Source organism: Calonectris borealis, chromosome W (genome assembly GCF_964195595.1).
Source record: "Calonectris borealis chromosome W, bCalBor7.hap1.2, whole genome shotgun sequence".
Lineage (NCBI taxonomy): Eukaryota > Metazoa > Chordata > Aves > Procellariiformes > Procellariidae > Calonectris > Calonectris borealis.
Window position 1 is genome coordinate 19,924,070 of NC_134351.1, and position 23,013 is coordinate 19,947,082.

The 23,013-nt window shown below is 41.0% G+C and overlaps 1 protein-coding gene across 8 annotated transcripts in view; it reads right to left on the reverse strand.

Moving 5' to 3' along the window:
• The window catches only part of LOC142075029 (NAD(P) transhydrogenase, mitochondrial-like), an 86,716-nt gene that overhangs the window by 57,703 nt on the left and 6,000 nt on the right, over window positions 1-23,013 (reverse strand). For 6 of the 8 annotated variants that reach the window (XM_075136020.1, XM_075136019.1, XM_075136024.1 and 3 more), the window contains exons 3-13: window positions 19,399-19,628; window positions 18,003-18,220; window positions 16,650-16,737; window positions 15,824-15,912; window positions 13,973-14,160; window positions 13,095-13,228; window positions 11,197-11,388; window positions 9,924-10,077; window positions 2,098-2,259; window positions 1,174-1,284; window positions 172-317 (exon numbers count right to left, since the gene is read on the reverse strand). In XM_075136020.1, the coding sequence (XP_074992121.1) occupies window positions 172-317; window positions 1,174-1,284; window positions 2,098-2,259; window positions 9,924-10,077; window positions 11,197-11,388; window positions 13,095-13,228; window positions 13,973-14,160; window positions 15,824-15,912; window positions 16,650-16,737; window positions 18,003-18,220; window positions 19,399-19,628 (1,712 nt within the window). The remainder of the gene's footprint in view (window positions 1-171; window positions 318-1,173; window positions 1,285-2,097; window positions 2,260-9,923; window positions 10,078-11,196; window positions 11,389-13,094; window positions 13,229-13,972; window positions 14,161-15,823; window positions 15,913-16,649; window positions 16,738-18,002; window positions 18,221-19,398; window positions 19,629-23,013) is intronic. The other 2 variants (XM_075136025.1, XM_075136021.1) reach the window with 1 other exon arrangement.

Below are 23,013 nucleotides of genomic sequence, written 5' to 3' on the forward strand. Positions count from 1 at the left end.
TTTGAGGTACGATTACAAGCTTAAAGTTAAATCAACTTCATATTGGCTTTGTTGGAATACATAGCTGATTAAAAGACCATGGCTAATTTGCTATTTACTCCTTAACAAAGCAGTGAAGAAGCATACCTTGCTGTGAACAGCGGGCTGAGAGCCACAAAGTTATCTTCTTACCTGTTCAATATTATAGCCGCCATTGAGAGCAGCTGCATAGCCTCCTACAAATACACCACCAGGAAGTAGGTACAAGTAGTTGTACTCAGGAGGGTCTGCGGGACGTTTGAACATATCCAGCATTCTCTGTGTAACTAGAAACCCACCTGGCCAAAAGAAAGCAACAATTCTTTAAAAAATAAAATCTAAAACTAAGCATATGCCAAGCTATAAGAGAAATATTTGGTTAAACCATATTACCACACAAAAGTTAGCAACTGACACCAATAAAGCCTCTGAAAAGCTAGTAAGCTGGAAAACCACCAGGAAAAAGTGTAATCAGGGTGAGATCCTGTTATCTTTTTTAACCTTTGGAGGGAATTTATGAAAGCCTGGAGGACTTGCTCTGGGCTCCATACTCTACGCTGACTATAGGGTACAGCTTAGTTTATGACTATGCTCTTTTCCCCCCCATCTACTCTAGCAAAACATAGTATTTATAAGTCACATTGGTCACTTTCGCATCTTCTTTTATTCATGAAGCCGGGACTTTTTAAGATTGAGCAAGCAGAATTTTCTTCTATGCCACTAGTATATTTTTCAAGTGGGAAAAGGAATACAAAGACAAATGCAGTACCATCTTGGGATATACAGGAAAAAGCTATTTTATATAGTCATCACCCAAAGGATACTGTAAAAGAAAAATGCACATTTAAATGCTTCTCTAAAAAAAAAAAAGGTTATACCACAGGGTGTGTGAACCAGATACAGTAACTACCATGAAATTTAGGTTTGTTTTTTTTTTCTTTACTGATGGATGCTCTCAGATCCTATTCCCAGAATATTTCTGGAATCTACACACTGTAAGAGCTAGAAGAATTAAAAGAATTACACAAGTGTTTTAAGTTAGCCTCAGGGAAAAAAAAAAAAAAAAAAAAACACACAACACACACACAAAACACCACACAACACAAAAACACCCCCACAACACAAAACACACACACCAACACCTAACATTCATACCTGCAATATTGACTGAAGAGATAAAGGTTGAAAGTACTGCTAGACTTTGAGGAGTGTTTTCAGGGAGATAGTTTCCTCCCATCAATACCAGTCCACCAACTGCAGTTAGTCCTATTTAAAAGGGAAAAAAGTGTTACTGAACCTTAAAAGGCTCTATACCTAGAGCAAGTTTCCTTCTACCTGTCAAAAAAAATACTAGTCAACTCAAATTTTTACCCCTACTCTACACATTACTATTTAAACAAAGACTGCCATGATCTTTTTCAGCAATATAAACATGTTTCAAAAGAAAAAAAATAGTAGTATATGAATGTAGTTTTGAAGTACAGTGCCTCAAGCAGAGAGTCAGCCTCCGAGTACTTGTTCAATAAAAGAAACTTTGCTTTTAATAGTCAAAATACATCATACTCGTGACCTGTCATATATATACACACAGAGATATATAAAATCTTACATATTTATAACGTTATGAATCTTACAGGTCACTGTTAGGAAATTTTTCTTTTTTTCCCCTCCTCAAAACACATAGTTTGAGGAGAGGAAAAAAAGAAAGCAGAAAACATGAAAGACAAGTTATTTTCAGGGAAACATTTTGGGAAGAAAGATGTGTTGTATGAAAGGAGAGACTGCAGCACTCCAAGTAAAACAAACTTTAAAGCAAACAGTTTAAGAGTTGAAAATTATTTATAAAAATAAAAAATACACAGCACCGCATTTGCCTTTCTTTTGAAAAAAAACATACTCTTGGAAAGAATATGTTCCATGTTACTTTCATAAATAGCAAGGACAACTCAGAGATGCAAAGGAGTACTAGGCTCTTTGGCATATTAAAAGGCATATCAGACGACTTTTGTCTAAAGTTCTAGTAAAAGGAGCAGCGTTTATTTCAAATAGAAAACAAGAAGTTGTATGACAGCTACTTACCTGAGATAGCATTAGTCACTGACATGAGTGGAGAGTGAAGAGCAGGAGTCACACCCCATACTGTATGGTACCCCACTATTCCAGCTAGGCCAAACGTCGTCACCATTTGTGTGAAAGCAGTATTAGGAGCTACGATGCCCAGTCCTAACATGCCCACTAAACCTAAAAGAAAAGCACAGCAAAACTTTTCTATAACTTTTCAATTGTTTCTTACATTTAAGCTCTGTACAACAGCTCAATACTGGACTCCTAAAAACAAAAAGGAGTTTTGTGCATGGACTTGTTTCAAGATCAGCTGGATCATCTTTGTCAACTACAAGGCTCTTTAAGCACTAGTGGTTCTTTTACAATAGAAAATAAATCCTGTCGTGGTTTAACCTGGCAGGCAGCCAAATACCACGCAGCCGCTCACTCACTCCCCCCGCCCCCCAATGGGACGGGGAGAGAATCGGAAGGGTAAGAGTGAGAAAAACTCGTGGGTTGAGATAAAGACAGTTTAATAGAACAGAAAAGGGAGAATAATGATAATAAATAATGATAGAATATACAAAATGAGTGATGCACAATGCAATTGCTCACCACCCGCGCTGACCGATAACCAAGTAGCGATCGGTACTTCCTGGATCACGCCTACCATTCATATACTGAGCATGACGTCACATGGTATGGAATACTCCATTGGCCAGCTGGGCTGGCTGTCCTGATTATGTTCCCTCCCATCTTGTGTACCTAGCTCAGTCAGTAGGCACAGGAGCTGTCCTTGGACTAGGAGGGCACTTAGCAACAACTGAAAACATCAGTGTGTTATCAACATTCTCCTCATACTAAATCCAAAACACAGCACTAGGAAGAAATTTAACCCTATCCCAACCGAAACCAGGACAGTATCCACCCCTTATTCCATACCATTTACGTTATGCTTAGGTCTCACATTTTTCGATACCTTTCAATTAATCACCACTATCTTTTTATATATATACATATATAATACATATACATACATATATACATATAATACATATACATACATATATACACATAAATATATATAAATGTCCATTGAGTTCTTTTAGTCCACAACTTTGGGCTCCATCTGTCATAACAGTCTTTCAGGGCCAGAAGGATGGTGTGTGGTGTTGGGCTGTTGCATCCTGAAGCCAGTTCTCATTTCGGTACTGCTGCACTCGTTCAGTTCTATCATCGTTGCACGTTGCTCGGTTTCATCGGAGTTAGTTCATTCTTCATTAATCTGGGTGATTTTCACTGCTATACCATTGATAGCAACCATAGAAATAATGATATACAATATCATATAACAATTGACATCATAAAATTCAGTTCATTGGCTATTTTCACCCAAAATCAAATCCCCTTGAGGTACACACCGGACTTCCCCATCCTTTCGCATCACCCACCAAGTGCACCCAGGTCCTTGAGCAAAAGCAATCCCACGGATGGGTTTTCCCTTGCCAGAGGCAGGAGTAACCCAGACTGTCTTCCCCAGGATATTTCTTATGTGCACGACAGGGACTTTATCTCCATCTACAGTACGTAAAAGTCTTGACTGGGCAGGGCCAGCTCGAGTGACAGACCCCCTAGTGTTGACTAACCAGGTGGCTTTTGCTAAATGTGTATCCCAATGCTTGAATGTCCCACCACCCATTGCCCTCAGTGTTGTCTTTAGCAGCCCGTTGTATCGTTCGATTTTCCCGGAGGCTGGTGCGTGGTAGGGGATGTGATAGACCCACTCAATGCCGTGCTCTTTGGCCCAGGTGTCTATGAGGGTGTTTCGGAAATGAGTCCCGTTGTCTGACTCAATTCTTTCTGGGGTGCCATGTCGCCATAGGACTTGCTTTTCAAGGCCCAGGATGGTGTTCCGGGCAGTGGCATGAGGCACAGGGTATGTTTCTAGCCAGCCGGTGGTTGCTTCCACCATGGTGAGCACATAGCGTTTGCCGTGCCGGGTTTGTGGGAGTGTGATATAATCAATCTGCCAGGCCTCCCCATATTTGTATTTCAACCATCGTCCCCCATACCAAAGAGGCTTTACTTGCTTGGCTTGTTTGATTGCAGCGCACGTTTCACATTCATGGATAACCTGTGCAATAGCGTCCATGGTTAAGTCCACCCCTCGATCACGAGCCCATCTATATGTTGCATCTCTTCCTTGATGGCCTGAGGCATCATGGGCCCACCGAGCTATAAATAATTCACCCTTATGTTGCCAGTCCAGATCCACCTGAGCCACTTCAATCTTAGCAGCCTGGTCCACCTGCTGGTTGTTTTGGTGTTCTTCAGTGGCCCGACTCTTGGGTACGTGAGCATCTACGTGACGTACTTTTACAACCAGATTCTCTACCCGGGCAGCAATATCTTGCCACAATGCGGCAGCCCAGATGGGTTTACCTCTGCGCTGCCAGTTGTTCTGCTTCCACTGCTGCAACCACCCCCACAGGGCATTTGCCACCATCCATGAGTCAGTATAGAGATAAAGTACTGGCCATTTTTCTCGTTCAGCAATGTCCAAGGCCAGCTGGATGGCTTTCACCTCTGCAAACTGGCTCGATTCACCTTCTCCTTCAGCAGTTTCTGCAACTTGGCGTATAGGACTCCATACAGCAGCTTTCCATCTCCGATGTTTTCCCACAAGGCGACAGGACCCATCAGTGAACAGGGCATATTGCTTCTCGTTTTCTGGTAGTTTATTATACAGTGGGGCTTCTTCAGCACGTATCACCTCCTCCTCTGGGGATATGCCAAAATCTTTGCCTTCTGGCCAGTTCGTGATCACCTCCAAGATTCCTGGGCGACTGGGGTTTCCTATTCGGGCCCGTTGTGTGATCAGTGCGACCCACTTACTCCACGTAGCATCGGTTGCATGATGTGTGGAGGGGACTCTCCCTTTGAACATCCAGCCCAGCACCGGCAGTCGGGGTGCCAGGAGGAGCTGTGCTTCAGTGCCAACCACTTCCGAAGCAGCTCGAACCCCTTCATATGCTGCCAATATCTCCTTCTCAGTTGGAGTGTAGCGGGCCTCGGATCCTCTGTATCCCCGACTCCAGAACCCTAAGGGTCGACCTCGAGTCTCCCCTGGTGCTTTCTGCCAGAGGCTCCAGGTAGGGCCATTCTCCCCGGCTGCGGTGTAGAGCACATTCTTCACATCTTGTCCTGCCCGGACTGGCCCAAGGGCTACTGCATGAACTATCTCCCGTTTAATTTGTTCAAAGGCTTGTCGTTGCTCAGGGCCCCATCTGAAGTCGTTCTTCTTCCTGGTCACTTGATAGAGGGGGCTTACGATCTGACTGTAATTTGGAATATGCATTCTCCAAAAACCCACAACGCCTAAGAAAGCTTGTGTTTCCTTTTTGCTAGTTGGTGGGGACATGGCTGTTATTTTGTTGATCACATCCATTGGGATCTGACGACGTCCATCTTGCCATTTTATTCCTAAAACCTGGATCTCCTGTGCAGGTCCCTTGACCTTACTTTGTTTTATGGCAAAACCGGCTTTCAGAAGGATTTGAATTATTCTCTCCCCTTTCTCAAAAACTTCCTCTGCTGTGTTGCCCCACACGATGATGTCATCAATGTATTGCAGGTGTTCTGGAGCCTCACCCTGTTCCAGTGCGGTGTGGATCAGTCCATGGCAAATGGTAGGGCTGTGTTTCCACCCCTGGGGCAGTCAGTTCCAGGTGTACTGGACGCCCCTCCAAGTGAAAGCAAACTGTGGCCTGCACTCTGCTGCCAAAGGGATGGAGAAGAAGGCATTAGCGATATCATTTGTGGCGTACCACTTGGCTGCCTTCGACTCCAGTTCGTATTGAAGTTCTAGCATGTCCGGCACGGCAGCACTCAGTGGCGGCGTGACTTCGTTCAGGCCACGGTAGTCTACTGTTAGTCTCCACTCTCCATTAGACTTTCGCACTGGCCATATGGGACTGTTGAAGGGTGAGCGAGTCTTGCTGATCACTCCTTGGCTCTCCAGTCGACGAATCAGCTCATGGATGGGGATCAGGGAGTCTCGGTTGGTGCGGTATTGCCGCCGGTGCACTGTTGTGGTAGCGATTGGTACCTGTTGTTCTTCAACCCTCAACAACCCCACAACAGAAGGGTCCTCTGAGAGACCGGGCAAGGTGGACAGCTGTTTAATTTCCTCCGTCTCCAGGGCAGCTATACCAAAAGCCCACCGATACCCTTTTGGGTCCTTAAAATACCCTCTCCTGAGGTAGTCTATGCCAAGGATGCACGGAGCCTCTGGGCCAGTCACAATGGGCTGCTTCTGCCACTCGTTCCCGGTTAGGCTCACTTCGGCCTCCAACACAGTTAACTCTTGGGATCCCCCTGTCACTCCAGAAATACAAATGGGTTCTGCCCCTTTATAGCCTGATGGCATTAGGGTGCACTGTGCACCAGTGTCTACGAGAGCCTTATACTCCTGTGGCTCTGATGTGCCAGGCCATCGAATCCACACAGTCCAGTAAACCCGGTTGTCCCTTTCCTCCACCTGGCCGGAGGCAGGGCCCCTCTAGTTCTGGTCATAGTATCCGCTTCTCACTTCTTGCAAACGTGAGTCAAGAATTCCTTCATTGCAGTCCAAAGTAAGATCAGCCCTTCTACTCTGTCTGGGGAACTGTTCACTGGAAACTGGACCGTCATGAGACAGGGTTTTCCTGAAAACTGGAGCAGCATTTTTCCTGGGAGAACCCCCTTGTGTGATTGTTTTTCCTTGCAACTCACGTACACGTGCCTCTAGGATGAAGGTAGGTTTTCCATCCCACTGCCTCATGTCCTCTCCGTGGTCATGCAGGTAAAACCACAGGGTGCCCCGGGGTGTGTACTTTCGATATCCTCTCTCTTGAGGAGAAAAACGTTGACTCCTAATGGCTGAGATACTGGTCCGTACAGGTGGAGAATAGGACCTATTGTCTTTGAGTTGCTGGACCTCTCGGGACAGTTTCTCTACAGCCGAGACAAGGGAGGAGGAGATAGTTTCTTCAAAATCCCGAAGTCTGCTAACCACCTCATCCACCGTTGGTGCTTCTTCCTCTTTCCAGCACAGTACTGCCAACGAACTGGCGTACGATGCTGGTGCACTCCGTACCAACTTCCGCCACATGGGTCGGGTGCACTGGACGTCATCTGGATCTTTGGGTGTTCGGACATCGTCCAGGTCACTATAAACCACCTCCAGCACGCCTAGTTCTCTCAGGTACTGGATACCTCTCTCCATAGTGGTCCATTTGCCTAGGCGATATATAACATCTTCCTTGAAGGGATACCTTTCCTTCACGCCTGACAGCAGTCGCCTCCAGAGGCTGAGGACCTGTGTCCCTTTTCCAATTGCTTTGTCAATGCCTCCTTCCCTAGCAAGGGATCCCAGCTGTTTGGCTTCCTTCCCCTCCAATTCCAGGCTACTGGCCCCATTATCCCAGCATCGGAGCAGCCAGGTAACAATATGCTCGCCTGGACGACGGCCGAAATCTTTCCGCATATCTCGCAGCTCACTCAGGGATAGGGATCGGGTGGTTTCCGTCTCATTTATGAGTTCTTCCTCTTCCTCCTCCCCTCCATGTGATGGCCCTGCTCTTTCATCATCTCTTTCTAAACGACCTGATCTCCGCTTCCAAGATTTCCTCTTCTGTACAGGGGCAACGGATACCAGCAAGGGTTGGTCCTCTGGTTCAGCTGTAGTGCCTGTTGCTGGGGTTTGGGTAGCTGCAGTGCTTGTCATGGGGGTTGGAGTAATTGTAGTGCCCGTTGCCGGAGCTTGAGTGGCTGCAGTGCCTGTCGCAGGGGTTGGAGAAGCTACGGTGACTGTTGCCGGGGTTTGAGTAGCCACAGGGGTTGTCATGGGGGTTGGAGTAGCTGCAGTGCCTGTCGTGGGGTTTTGAGTAGCCACCGTGTCTGTTGCCACCCCCGAGACTCGCCGCTCCGCCCGCCCCGATGAGGCACCGCTGCTTGCCCTCCCTCTTTTCTTGTTCCTGAGGGTTGATCTCTGGACAGTATTCCTGAATAGTTGTTTAACCCTAAACAAGGCCTGAACCACATTCAGGAGACATAGCAATATGAACATGCTTGTTTGAGCATCCCAAGGATATTCAAAATTCTCAGGGAATATTGTGGACATCTTTGTGAAGAGGATAGAAGAAAAAGGAGTTTCTGACGATATGGAAGGGAAGATGAACAAGGGGGAGAGAGTGTCCCTTCCCGTCTCCCCCTTAAATTCATTCTCCGAGGAGAAACAAGTGCAATTACCAATAATCTCTAAGAGGTGGTTCCCGAGGTACAGAAATGACGGCAGTGCCGAGTACAGATACCAGATTAGACTTACGACCAATGATTTTATCACCTCATAAAACAGCAACAAAATGATAATCTTGGCCCAGTTCCGAATAATGATAAACAGCACAAAAGGGAACATATACTGCAAGCAAGGTATTACATGACCCAACATTGAGAGCCAGCCCCACAACGTTGACAGCCAATACATCAACATTGTGACCAATCAATATAATGGATGCTTATAACAATTTTGCCTTAACACACTTTGGTCAGATCTATCGTTATCTCAACCCTTCGTGCCCCACGTTGGGCGCCAAAAAGGACTGTCGTGGTTTAACCTGGCAGGCAGCCAAATACCACGCAGCCGCTCACTCACTCCCCCCGCCCCCCAATGGGACGGGGAGAGAATCGGAAGGGTAAGAGTGAGAAAAACTCGTGGGTTGAGATAAAGACAGTTTAATAGAACAGAAAAGGGAGAATAATGATAATAAATAATGATAGAATATACAAAATGAGTGATGCACAATGCAATTGCTCACCACCCGCGCTGACCGATAACCAAGTAGCGATCGGTACTTCCTGGATCACGCCTACCATTCATATACTGAGCATGACGTCACATGGTATGGAATACTCCATTGGCCAGCTGGGCTGGCTGTCCTGATTATGTTCCCTCCCATCTTGTGTACCTAGCTCAGTCAGTAGGCACGGGAGCTGTCCTTGGACTAGGAGGGCACTTAGCAACAACTGAAAACATCAGTGTGTTATCAACATTCTCCTCATACTAAATCCAAAACACAGCACTAGGAAGAAATTTAACCCTATCCCAGCCGAAACCAGGACAGTATATAAATATAATACCAACATCTTTGTTATGCATGCAGACAAAGCATGCAAGGATAGGTTTCTACCCCAACGTTGGCTCCTGTCACGCTCCTGTTCTATAGAAAAAAAAAAAAGAAAAAATGTAGAAGAGTCACAATCATGTTGAGATACTACTTGAAAGACTCAAAGAGTGAGTATGAAGAACAGAGGTTAACATTAAGAATACTCAATTCATTAATTACCTCGTGCAGAAGTTCTGACGCACACAGAATACCAGATGACAGGAAGAGACAATATTTATTTGTAAAGACAATGTCCTGTTCCCAATACTTGAGTAGATTGTGTGCATTTAAGTCTCATACAATACATTAAAGACTGAAGAAAGCAATGGCATTAAATTGATTCTGCTGCAAAGTATGGGCACAGTCCCTAGCAGGATTCCTTCAGAATTTTAAGTATTTTACTGATATTTAAATAAAGCCAAACACACATACATGCACACAGCATGAGTCAGCACTGTTTGAAGTGTTAATACTTTTGCTTAAACTTCTAAAATTTTATTTTCCCCCTCTCAAACGCAATTATTACACTACACTGATTTTGCACTAGGATACACCAGCCAGTTATTAAATTGAACGAGTAAAATGAGGAGTCACTGAAAAGTATTAGCCAAATGAGGAACACTCTACACCGATTCTCCAACTCTGGAAGTTGCCTACCTGCTGTGTATACAGATGCACTAGTCATAGTTTTTCTAAAAGGTGTAATAGTAGCTGCTTTTTCCGCTTCCAGCTCTGCTACAGTCTTCTGCTTCACAGGGGCTCCTTGAGGAATGTTATTTGGTGGAGGTGCTGGGAAAATCACCTCGCCATCCTGACAAGAGATATTTACAGTTATCCCTAACATGGCAGATGCTTTATAGTTCGAGGAGTCTACTACTCTTAATCCTGCAACTCAGATAAGTCTTAAGACCCTAGAGCCATGCCACAAGAACATCTTCCTTTTTTCCTGCATCAGCAGAAGTTAGCAAGGCTGGATGAACAGTACAGCCAGACCAAGTTAACCATACTGGTTTACACATTTTTCAGACAAGATTTAATATCAGTGTCCAAGAGCACCTGGCAGAAACACAGCACAGGGCTTGAAAGCAGGAACCAAAACAAAGAGGGAAAGTTCCTTAAATGGAAAACATTTATCCAAAATAAAACAATGTCTTGGAAAAAGCAAGTTCTGCTACAGATCTGAACTGTAATCAGAGCCTGCCCAGATCTCAGCAAGGTTCCAGACATGATGTCTCACATTTCTTGTTGTTCTCCAGGCCTCTAGAGGAACAACTGCTGGAGATGTCAGACCTAAAAATTGTACATGCCACTTTAGTGGTCTGAGAGAGCTGAAGTCAATGCAAGCCTCCTCCAGAGTAGATATTAATAAGCATTACAAAATCTTGGCAACATTATCCAGCAAAACTCAACAGAAATGAATACTTCTTACCTAAACTGCAGATTATTATTTCCTAATAGTTGCACAAGGAGAGCCCATACTGGCCCATGCCCCAAGTTTGTATTTTATTATTTCCTAATAGATTATCCTGCATATTCTAGTTCCGCCAGTTTTTTTTTTCCTGAAGTTACTCTTATAAGAGCAGAAACATGTGTTTCTGGTCCTGTAGTAATGTTTCAAAAAGTGTTTTAAATAACTATGTTTTTATCACATTAATATAACATGCAAATTTAATCTTTTTCTTATTTTTCAATAGTAGACACATTAGGTATTTGTTTAACCTTGACAAGAAGACAAAAGCAAAGAGGTTTCCCTTCACAAAAAGGGACAGAGGAATATTCAGCTGAACACAAACAATTACCCACACTCTCCATCAAGCCACCTCTGAAGTCTGTTGGTATGCAATATCTTTGAATGCATTTTAAAGAGACAGCACTGATAAATGTAAAAGTATGTACTCACAAATTAAGAGGAGAATATTTACTGACTTACCTTCATTACTACAGTTCCTCTAATAACATGATCCAGAGTCCCATAATCAAATTCATCTTTTGGATCAAAGTAGAAGTTCTCTTTGTCAGGACTAATAGCCTTTAGGAGTTTGATAATATTATTGGAATACAGAGTACTAGCCTGAGTAGCCATTCTGCTAGGCAGGTCTGTGTAGCCAATGTGTGTAACACCCTGGGGGGGGAATCAAGTAAAATATTAAGGATTAGTTCAATCTCTGAAAAAGCAGCATCTCTTCCAATACATCCTTCTGGAAATATACATCTAAACTGTTTAATTTATTTCTGTTTTTAACCCCAGCTAAAACTGTTACCTGCAGCTCTAACATTATTAGTTGGGGGGAGGATTATTCACAACAGTTACAAAATTCAATGTGATCAAACCCAACACCTTAAATGCTATTAGCAACAAGCCTACAGAGAGAGGAGAACATATTGGTGCAAGAGCTTGTCCTCTCCAAATCCTACCATTCTCTCAGAATTTAGCTTCTTAAAGCAACCAAGTAACAGATTATCCTGCTTGGCATCTTCTCAGTCCTTCTGAAGGCATGCACTGGAGGCAACGTTCTACATGACAGAGGAGCGACAGGAGCTTCCTCAGAGCTAGCTAGCTGTGCAAGTAATATGCCCAGGTTCACGTTTATGTAAATATGTAACATAATATATCCACACTGTTTAAAGAATAAATGTGAATATACCTGGCTATCAGGCTCTTAGCTTTTAGGTGTAGGAAGCTGAGGCTGGCATACACTCTTCATGCTCAAGCAGGCTTGTGTTAAAACACTGCTCCTCACAACTTACAGCTAAGATCCATGCATGCTTCCAGGAACTCTGGCTTCTTAATGCAATGCTCCAACACACTACTAGTAGTTCTGCACTGCTGCTCTTTTCCACAGCTCAGTGCCAGTACGCTATATCCAGAGATAATATTCTCTAGCTAAAAGCACTCCATATAAATTCTTCACGGAAGTATCTGCTTATTTCTGTTCTACATACTCTAATTTCAGTTTTTAAGCAATGACATCAAAAGCCCTAGAAAACCACAAAGCCAAATACAATGCGTGACTCATGATATACACACACGGCCCTGTTAATATTAAGGACAACCATGGCAGCAATATGTCCTACAGGCTTCCCTAGAGCAGAATAATAATGGCATTATGCCCTTACATTACCAAATAACAAACTTGGAAATCTGCTACTTTAAATCTCATCACCCAGGTTTCTATAACTGCTAGTAGATTTCTCACAAGTACCAAAAATAAACCCCAAAAAACAGAAAACAAGCTCTCAACTGAGCCAATGAACATTGGAGCAAAACCAAAGTAGTTAGCTCAGTCCAGGGCAAAATTGCTTAGTTTAACGAACCAATTCATGCTACTCCTAGTTTGGGTTACAAGTGGTTTGGATACTCTAGAGCAGACACACTCATGTTGGCGAAGCTAAAGATGTATGAAGACGGCACCCTCCTGAAGCTGAAATAATATTGAGCTGGCTGTTTAGCTGTACCTGTGACAGGGATTGTAACCTCCAGTTGTGGGAAGTGATGAGCAAGTCAAAGAAGCTATTGCTACTGCTGTCTCTTTAGGTATACCAAGAAATAGACATCAAACCACACCCTCAAATCAGAAACAAATCACTGGACTTGGAAGTCTAAGAAATAACACTTCCATACTTACCAACTAAATTAACACTATACAAAGGTATTTGTTTCTTTAAAAATCTTCAAATTGTTATACATAGAGATGATTAGTGACCAAATGCAAACCTAAAGGATTACGTAAGCCTAAATAGCAAAATCAGCTACTCATTTTCAGCATACAGTTTACAAAATACAATGTGAATTCATGCAGAGAATGATCTGCAGACCAAAATGCTCACCTTATGAACATACATTTCTCCAGGCTTTGTAGTCTCAATGTTTCCCCCTGCTTCTGCAGCTAAATCCACAACAACTGAACCTTCCTTCATTGATTCAATCATATCTTTCTTAAACAAGATAGGAGCTTTTTTGCCTGACAAGACAAGACATAGTTAAGTTAAACACAAAATACAGCTTTTATCTGTAGAGCTCAGGAGATGAGTTCTCCCCTTCTCTCTCTCTAAAAAACTTATTTTTGTAAGCAAAATTTTCAACTAATTGGTACCTAGGATGAAATGTCACAGAGGGTTTATTTATACAGGCAGAAAGAAGAGATGCTAAAACATCTTGCACCCAAGCATATTTAAAAAGAAAAAAAGTACGCATGGGCAGTCTACCAAAGATGCTGGCAAGTCCAATTTTGTCCTCAGTAAACAGACAACATCCAACCTTACAATTTCAAGTCATAACCGAAAAAAAGAAATGCCACATCATAAGTTATTAAAAGACAGATGTTGTGCAATACAAAGTACTAAAACCTAAGTTCTACCTTACTACGTTTCAATTACAAAAGACAGTACTGTTTCAATTGGACTTGTTTCAGTGCACAAGCTGCATAGCAGAAGTAGCAGTGATGCAATAAGTATGCAAGAGAATTATATATTCTTACTTTATTACTATCTACTCCTTTTTAATAAGAAAACATGATGATATTGAGTCAAAAACTGCTAGTTCGTGAAAACAAAAATTGTAAAAAGAGACACACACTTTAAAAACAGGCATTTATCAGGGAAGGGAAAAGGTACATGCTCACCTCTGTTTTCACTGCAGGCGCAGCTCCAAACATGCAAACTTACACAAGATAAAGGAAAATTAGTATCTTGCATGTAAAACATACCTGGAATAAGCGCTGTAGTGATTATAATATCAACGTCTTGGCACTGTTTGGCAAAGAGTTTCATTTCAGCTTCAATAAATTCTTTGGACATTTCTTTAGCATAACCACCTTGTCCCTCTCCAGATTCCTTTAAGTCTACTTCCAAAGGCTCAGCACCAAGAGACTTGAACTGTTCCAGAGCTGCAGCTCTAGGAAAAGAAAATGGGGGGGGTGGTGGTGTATGGGGGACATGGGACAGAACACACAACCACTACTTTAAAAAAGGAGATCCATGTTTAGAGGCAGCTCAATCCACCATGACTTTTCTGGTCTTTTAGTAGTAGTCTTCTTCAGACAAGAGATCTAAAGCTTATTCTAGAACTAAGGAGACCATAACTAAAGTCCTCAACTTTCTGTGTTTAGTGAAAAAAGTAATTGTATCACTAATTTTAGGTCCCTAATGAAGATACTTGGATAAGGAACGAAGGCAGCCTACAGTTTCCTGTATAGTCAACAGTTGCTCCAAGAAGAGACCCAAAGCTGGGAGCTTAACTGTTGACTAACGCTGCTCACCCATTTCTCTTGTCATGACTAGGTAAGTCCACAGCCCAAACTTAGATGCCTAAAATAGGCAATAAATACACAGCCTGTGGCCCTGTCTTTAATCTGTGAAATGGAAGATACCAGCAAGTCTGTTTTTCCACAGGGGTTTTTGGGTGGTTTTTTTTTTTTGGTTTTTTTACAGTTATCCTGTAAATCTGTCATTTATTTTGCATCATGTGATATCACAGTAAATAATGACGGACTAATTTCCAGTGTGAGGTGAACATTCACAACATGCAGAGGATTTAACACAAACATTCTTGCACATCAAGATAAAAGTATACAAGGATGCTTAAAGAAGGGAATTTTTTAAAAGTCTGAAAAGTTTTAGACAGATTTTGATCATGCTTTTAAGAAAAAGAAACTCTTTCCAGTTTAAGGCATATGCAGATTTTCTAACAAACCAGAGTGAAGGTTTTTTCATATTGCACATCATAAACCTGGAGATATATTCATTTTTATTCTTTCATATTACATATAGCTAAGTAACACTAGATGCCACTTCTGCATAAAAACAAACATGTATAAGTAATTTTAATGCAGATATAATACTGAATTTGTATGTGCTTAATACAAGAAGGCCATTTAATAGAGGGGAAAAAAAAAAATATCAAGTTTGCAGTTCCTGTAGCAATAAGAAGAAAAATGTTTGTGGTCTGCAATTTTCCCAGTCTATTGCTCTAAAAATGGCTACGGGACAAAATAATCCTTCTGAACATAAAGAAGAGACCCTAAGACAGCAGCATTTAAAGCAGCTTCAACTGCAGTTCCTGATCTTTCATCTTGAGTTTAATATATAAAATAACTTGATCTCTTTCTTTCCTTCAGCAGATTGAAGTAGTGTGTCTCCAAAGAGTTCCTAACAGGCCTCTCTGGGATTAGGAGAGTAGAGGTGAATGAGAGTATGCAGCTATGAACCTGGATCAAAGCAAGCTCTAAATGATGGCATACAGATTCTTTCTTTACTATTCTTCCTTGTGTCCCCAAGAATTGGGGAAACATGAAATTCTAGACAAAAGCCCTAACTTTCTCATTTTCATAAAGCAACAATTTTTTATTCATATAGTTCTCAATTATTTAATGAGATGAACTCTTTGGAAGGTTTGGTTGTTTTGAGGAATAAAAAAAATGGAGGAATAATGCAGGAATAAAAATGGTATCAAGGGAATTGTGATTCAGTGCAGTACAAGTGCTTTCATCTGTAATACAGCTACAAACTACTTAATCTTAAAATAATTCTAGATTGCTATTATCATTTCACATACCTACCTAGTATCAAATCCACGAACAACTGCACCCATTGATTTAGCTGCTCCTGCAGAAGCCAGGCCAGCAACTCCTCCTCCGATGATCAAGACCTAGAATGATACCATCATCATGCTTGGAGCATAAACTAAAACTAGAGCTGGTTAGAAAAGCAGCAGCATTATACTGCTTTTGCAACAGCAGATACGCCTCATTAGCCAGCGATTTAAACAAGTTACCTTTGTAACACAGAACCAAAAATGACTTCGGTAAAGCTGCCCTGTAAATGTAACTGTTTAAAAGCTGTAACTACTAACTTCACTTATTGAGAGCAGACTCATCTGTAGCTAACAGTTTATGTAAGTAAATACAGGTTTTCTACTTAGTTTCTCTTCCTTTTTTTTCTTCTTCCCCAATTCTTTTACTTTCATTTCTCTTCATCCCAAGCCACCTGCAATTCCAATCAAGCAATCCCTTCCATCACAGCCTTCAACGCACCAGAAATCTCAACATCTCTGACTTTTCTTAACTGCTTCCTTGCCTTTCCCCATCTGGGAAGGAAAAAAAAAAAAAAAAAATCCATCCATGTATAGCTAGTCTGAAGTTTAAAGCTAAGCAAGCTTACATAAAACTCAAATTATTCTATTATTAAAAAAAAAACCAACCACACACCAAACTACACTACAGGTAGTGAACAAAAATTGGTATGGGAATAACTATATGGGTTTCCAAAGTCTCTAGAACTAGCCCCAAGGCAGGAAAAAAGCCTTTAACATGGGTTCAGCAGTGGTTAGCTGTGCTCAGGAACTCACATATTCTTCTGCCACAGTATTTGTGTAATTGCACATACCTTCGCTGGAGGAACTTTACCAGCAGCTGTGATCTGACCCGTGAAAAATCGACCAAAGTGATTTGCTGCCAGTACTACAGCCTTGTAACTGTCAAGTAAGGACAAACACATATCAGTATTTTCCCAGGCTCAGCGTGATTCCATTCATGACAGCAATCAAAATGATGTACATTTGACCATAGCATGCGTAGGATGAAGCAAGTTTAATATTTTACTACTGAGCACAAGTTTAATAGTCTTTCTCTCTTTGTTCATATTTCTTGTTTTTTAAATCATGGAATGCATTTTCAGAGAGAATTTTTGGACTGCAATATACTGGACATCCACAACTATTCACTCTCTCAAATAAAATTTTACATGAATAATAAACACTAACTTGCCAGAAGTTAACTTTGTCATTTTTGAAGCTACCTTCAAAGGCTGTAACCTGAGGCTTGTTAGGGAAGGAAACACGAACAAGCAATTGCAAAACCCAGAGTAATTTTGCAGCAAGCTCACTTAGACAAGCAAGCACACATTCAAAAAAGATACCCTAACTCTGCAGAGCTATATGGCTTAGGGCAAGTAGCTTAACCTTGCTGCTTCTTTTTGCCCCATCTGCTTTTTAGCCATCCTAGAATGAGCAGCTGGACACCAAGTTAACATCAGTAGAGATATCTGAAAATGCAGATTAATGTGCAATTATGTCTTTTCTTAACAACAGTGCACATTTTCTTGCATTTTTACTAGCACTGTTGTAAGTTCAACAGTCCCATTCCACTCTCTTTCCCATCCCTAACAGGGACATATGGAGGTCTGTATGCCGTAAAATCAGTTTTAATTTGGAATACAGCTTGTAGATTTTATACCTTTAAATACATTATGAATTCTTATGATATTTTAGTAAAATTACACAGAATGAAAACACAGAGAAGCAACCAAACATATACATTGATAAATACTGCTGGTGTCCACAAAAATAATCTGGCAGCCTTCTCCCAACAACATCAGATCCCAATGACAGACAATCTGTGTTCAACCTGTCTTAAGGATATCTTTGAGCCTGCTCTGATCTAGTTCAGAGCAAAGAGGTACTAGACAAAGCAGTCAAAGAATTAGAAGAATTGCCTTCAATTTTTGTTTGTTTGTTTATTTTAAAAAAGCCTTCCTTTGATCTGCTGCAAAGCTGACCATAAGAAACTTAAAAAGTTGTTTGGCACCTCCAACAGCTTCATCCTGCTTGAAACAGCTGTATAAAAACAGAGATACAGAATTGGTTTAGATATACCTAATATCAAAGTACATAGCTTTTAATCCAGCTATACTTACTCAAGCTAGGGGGGGAAGAAAGAAAAAAAAAAGTAAGATTCATACCCAGCAATGTTGGCCATGGAACTAAGTGCATCATATCCCTGAGCAATGGTGACCCGTGGAACCTGATCCATAGCCAAGACAGTAGTCTTCTTTTCTGCAAGTTTTTTCAGGAGGTCTGGATTTTGTGCTGGGTAGATAAAACTAATCAGGGTAGCCGCCATCTTAAAAAGATCTGCCTCATGTACACCTAGAGCCGAGTTATATATAGGAGCCCTCACCTGAAGAAAGAGAGAAAAGTTTCCAAATTAATCAGTGGAAATAAATCAGTGCACGCTCCACTTCCTTTCTCCCAACTTGCAGTCTGTCTATTCCCATCCATAAAGTACATGAGGAAGAAGCATGTTAGTTTACACAACTAAACTGAGTAACTGCACTTCTTAGCTGCAGTCCACATATTAGAATTAACTCTAGGCAGATAGGTGACAGAGCAGTAATAGTCAGCACACACTTTCAGAAAGTTCTGATGGCTTCTAACCAGCAGTTACTGGCTTTTATGACAGACAGCTGCCCCAAAACCAGCCATTCTCAGGCAAAATGATCACTGAACAGATGTGCCGATTAAACTCTACAGGCTAAGAATCACTAATTAGTCTGCAATGCACCATCACATGCAGGGAATTTCAAGCATGAAGTCCAGTAGAAACACATCTCGATCTGTATTCATTTCTTTGGAATTTCTCACTTTTCTTCAAACACAAACCACAACATTCAAAAAGAAACCTACTTAAAAGGGTTGTTCACAAACTAGAACACAGAAATTCTGTGTTCAATCCTGACAGGATAACTCCATATAAAACATTTAAAAGGAAGCCTCAACATCAAGTTTAAGGTCTTTTTTTTTTTTCCTTCAGGACTCTGCACAACCTAATACCTCTCAAGCAACTTGACTTTTAGCGGTCTTCCCAGACCAGCTACAACTCCTCTAGTTACAAGTACTTTTGAAACACACTGTTGCTGTGAAGTTGTTGGATATCTTATTGAGAAAAGTTAGAAACCCGCATCTTCAAAATTCCAAGCAACTTTCTCCGAAGAGTAACTTGGAGTTGTATGTTACTGCTCTGAGCAAAAGTTTCTTAGAGCAGGGATCTTGTCTGATTGAGTCCGGAACTAGTCTATCTCACTCTAGAAAACACAACTTCTCCAAGGTAGTTAAAAACTTGGTAAGAAGTTATCCTCATTTTTTTTTCAGTGCTGCTATTTGCTAGTTTATTACTGTAGGTGCACATCTGAGCTATTAAAAAACAAAAGACAGACTAAAATTAAATCAGAACTTTAAATTCATATTTTCCATTCTAAGGAGCTTATTTACTGAACTTTCAGCAGACTATTCGAAAAATTTGACCTATATGTTTTTCCAAAAAGAATGTGGTAGGAAATACATTAATAAAGCAATTACTTTGACAATCAGATCAGAAGCCAGGACTTCCTTGGTCCCCTGGATCTTTGCTCCAACTTCTCTGTAATGGTCATCAGAAAATTTGGAAGCTTCTCCAGCACCAGACTCCACCACAACAATGAAGCCTTGTTTAACCAAGGCTTGAACTCCAGCTGGCGATAGAGCCACTCTCTTCTCATTCTCAAATATCTCCTTGGGGACACCTACAGTCAACTGTTTATAAGGAATTCCTGTAAGAGTGGCAGATAAGACAGCATTAGTTGCACTAAAGATTATTGAATTGATATTAACAGAACTCTTCAGTGTTGTAGAAAAAGTTATTTGAAACTTAGCACTAGCAGCTTAAACATTAATAGCTAGAGCAGACAAAGCCTATAGATCGCAGTACATGAACTGTAACAACCGTATTACAACATGCCGAAAAGCTAACTACAGAACCAGCCAAAACTGACCTAAGAGGATGTGAAACAGGATATAGAACCACTGTATATTGTATAAGAAAATGACCACTTAGCAACCACTTAGTAACAAAACAGCAAACAAATCAAACCAATAAAAAACAAGACAACCCCAGACCTTAATATTACTATTGGTCCGAACTGTCACATGAGGGGTGAGGAACTTGGATTGTAAGGGTATAATTGCCCAGGGATTTCTTTGTTCGGGGTCCCTCTTCAGAGGCACCCAGCTCGAGCTGTAGCGCTACTAATAAAAAGGACTTTATAGAAGAATCTCTTTTGGACCCATTGATTCAGCAGAAACCTAGAGTCAAACCCTGTTATGGTGGCTGGCATGTGTAATTTCCATAACAATAGACACATGCAGACATGTCACATTAGTGATTCTCCCTCCTCAGGGATGAGGAAGCAGAATGATATTCTCTAGCAGTGTAGTTTACATTTCCTTAAATTACACCATCTTTCTAGAAATCCCTGTTCTCTCAGGCATCAGCAGGTCAGTATAATCAGCCACACAAGCAACAAGTGTTTGGTGCAGTTCATACCCATCTGAAATTATACAGTTTGATTGTATAAATCAGAATACCAGTTATACAATACACAGTGTTCTGGTGATAACACATTCTAACTGGGGTAAGAAGAATTTAAATCCCACTCTAGTTATTTCAACTTTACTGTGAAGAAATAAACAAATGAGCTTGAACAGCTGAACTGCATTTTAATTGAAAATGTTTTAAATGTCTATCAAAACCAAATTACAGTTGTCTCAGATCACTGTTAATGAGCGTACCACAAAAGTACATTGAAAGGCACAATTACATTGATAAGGTACTCAAAGAGTTGCAACAGAAATGAAAAATGTGAATTCAGGAGTAGTTGAAGAAAAATGGAATATCAGTCTACTAGTTTGTTCAATTATACTTCTCTTCAATGTTATCTCCTTGTCTTAACTTGTTCCAAGCTCTGCTAAATAACACCAGAAAACTGCAGAAGATGCAATTTATCAGTTTTAGCTTAAGGTTTCAAATTACAAACATCTAACTTTGTTCATGTACAATTTGCAGGCTTTCAGTCTAATACCTGACAGTTAAACTCCTCTGATCCAATCAAGTGTTTAAATACATTATTTATAAATACATGGACTCAGGCAGAATAATAGTATATCAAACTACCACACTGATTCAATTACACTAGACAGCATGCAGTCCAGCACCCAGGCCCAGTTCTGCACCAGCTTTCACTGATGTCTATCCGCAACAGCTTTCACTGATACCTATCCAGAATTTAAATCCAGATTGTGACATTTATACATGAGAGACCTACACCACATACATATTAATGAAATATAACTTGAGCAGCCTAAGCAGTCACTCATATTAAAGGTCAAGCAAACAAACAAACCACCAAAAAACCCACAACACACCACCAAAAAACACAACCAAACACACACACAAAAAAAGGATGAAAGGCTTGTTTTAAATTACAAAAATCTGCTTTTAATTTGGCCGCCAATACTATGCATTTTGTTACAAAAATTGTACCAGACTAGTAATGTGTTGCATGTTTTAGGAAGGCCTCCTTTTCACTTTTTTTTCCTGTTTGTTTTTTAAGATAGAAACAAGCAAAACAAAGCCCAAAACATACCATACTATAAGAACTTTGAGAAAATTAATTATTTTGATATTTTTAAATCTAAATCTATCTATGAAATAAAACTGGGACTGCAAGGTGCTTAAAATTGAACATCTGAAAATGTATTTTCAGAACATAAGTTGATAGTATCATGAGAGTTGTTAATCTAAAACAATACAGAGTTGCTAAGAACCGGTATTTAAATATCTACCTGTACTTGTCAGTCTTCTCACCCATTTAAAAAAAACTAATGACTGAACACATCCAACAAGACGACAGAATGAAAGATCACCAAAGTGCATTACTTCTAATTATTTTTTACTTTTTTTTTAATTTTAGCTTTCTCTTTGAAATTAAACTAATAAAATGGTAAGAAATAATTTGAAGACACAAGTTTTTTGATATTTAATATGTTGGAGAACATTTAAAATTCTTTAAATTACAAGACAAAATCAAATTCAGAAAAACATGCTTTAAAGGAACACAAAGTCATAACAGGAGCAAGAACGCACATCTAAAACAGACCCACAAAGGTAACAATGCTTTGCAAAGATTTGCTTCATCAGCATACACCACATCTAAGCATCACCGTGCAACTCAGGGCATCCCTATCACAGCAGCACTAGCCACTTGAAAGCTATGGTAACTGTTGCTGCCACTCATACAAATTACCCTCGTCATTTGAAAAGAACTTTCCCCTCACATCTTCTCCTAATTACTACACAATAAAGTCCTGCTTCTGATTTTCATTAAACAAACTCAGTAGAAATGAGCTCTCTTGTCTTTTAAAAGCAGAAATGAAACCTAGAAGATTGAAAATTGTTAGAATAAGAGAGATGAATCATAATTTCAGAAAGGAAGTAGCTCCAGGACAGAAGGCAAAAAGCTTCTCAAGAAGCACTGAGAAAATAAAAAGTGGAGTACTACCTTCCCTTTCTCCTTTTGGAAGTTTTTGCAGTGCACAAATGCAGAGGAAGGACGGAATAAGTTATAGCATACAGGGAATAGAAGGATGACTGCACCCATTTTTAAAAAGGGAAAAAAGGAAGACCCGGGGAACTACAGGCCAGTCAGCCTCACCTCTGTGCCTGGGAAGATCATGGAACAGATCCTCCTGGAAGCTATGCTAAGGCACATGGAGGACAGGGAGGTGCTTCGAGACAGCCAGCATGGCTTCACCAAGGGCAAGTCCTGCCTGACCAACCTAGTGGCCTTCTATGATGGAGTGACTACATCAGTGGACATGGGAAGGGCTACGGATGTCGTCTATCTGGACCTCTGTAAGGCCTTTGACACGGTCCCCCACAACATCCTTCTCTCTAAACTGGAGAGGTATGGATTTGATGGGTGGACTGTCCGGTGGGTGAGGAATTGGTCAGATGGACGCATCCAGAGGGTAGTGGTCAACAGCTCAATGTCCAGATGGAGGTCGGTGACGAGTGGTGTCCCTCAGGGGTCCGTATTGGGACCAGTACTGTTTAATATCTTCATCAATGACATATAGACAGTGGGATCGAGTGCACCC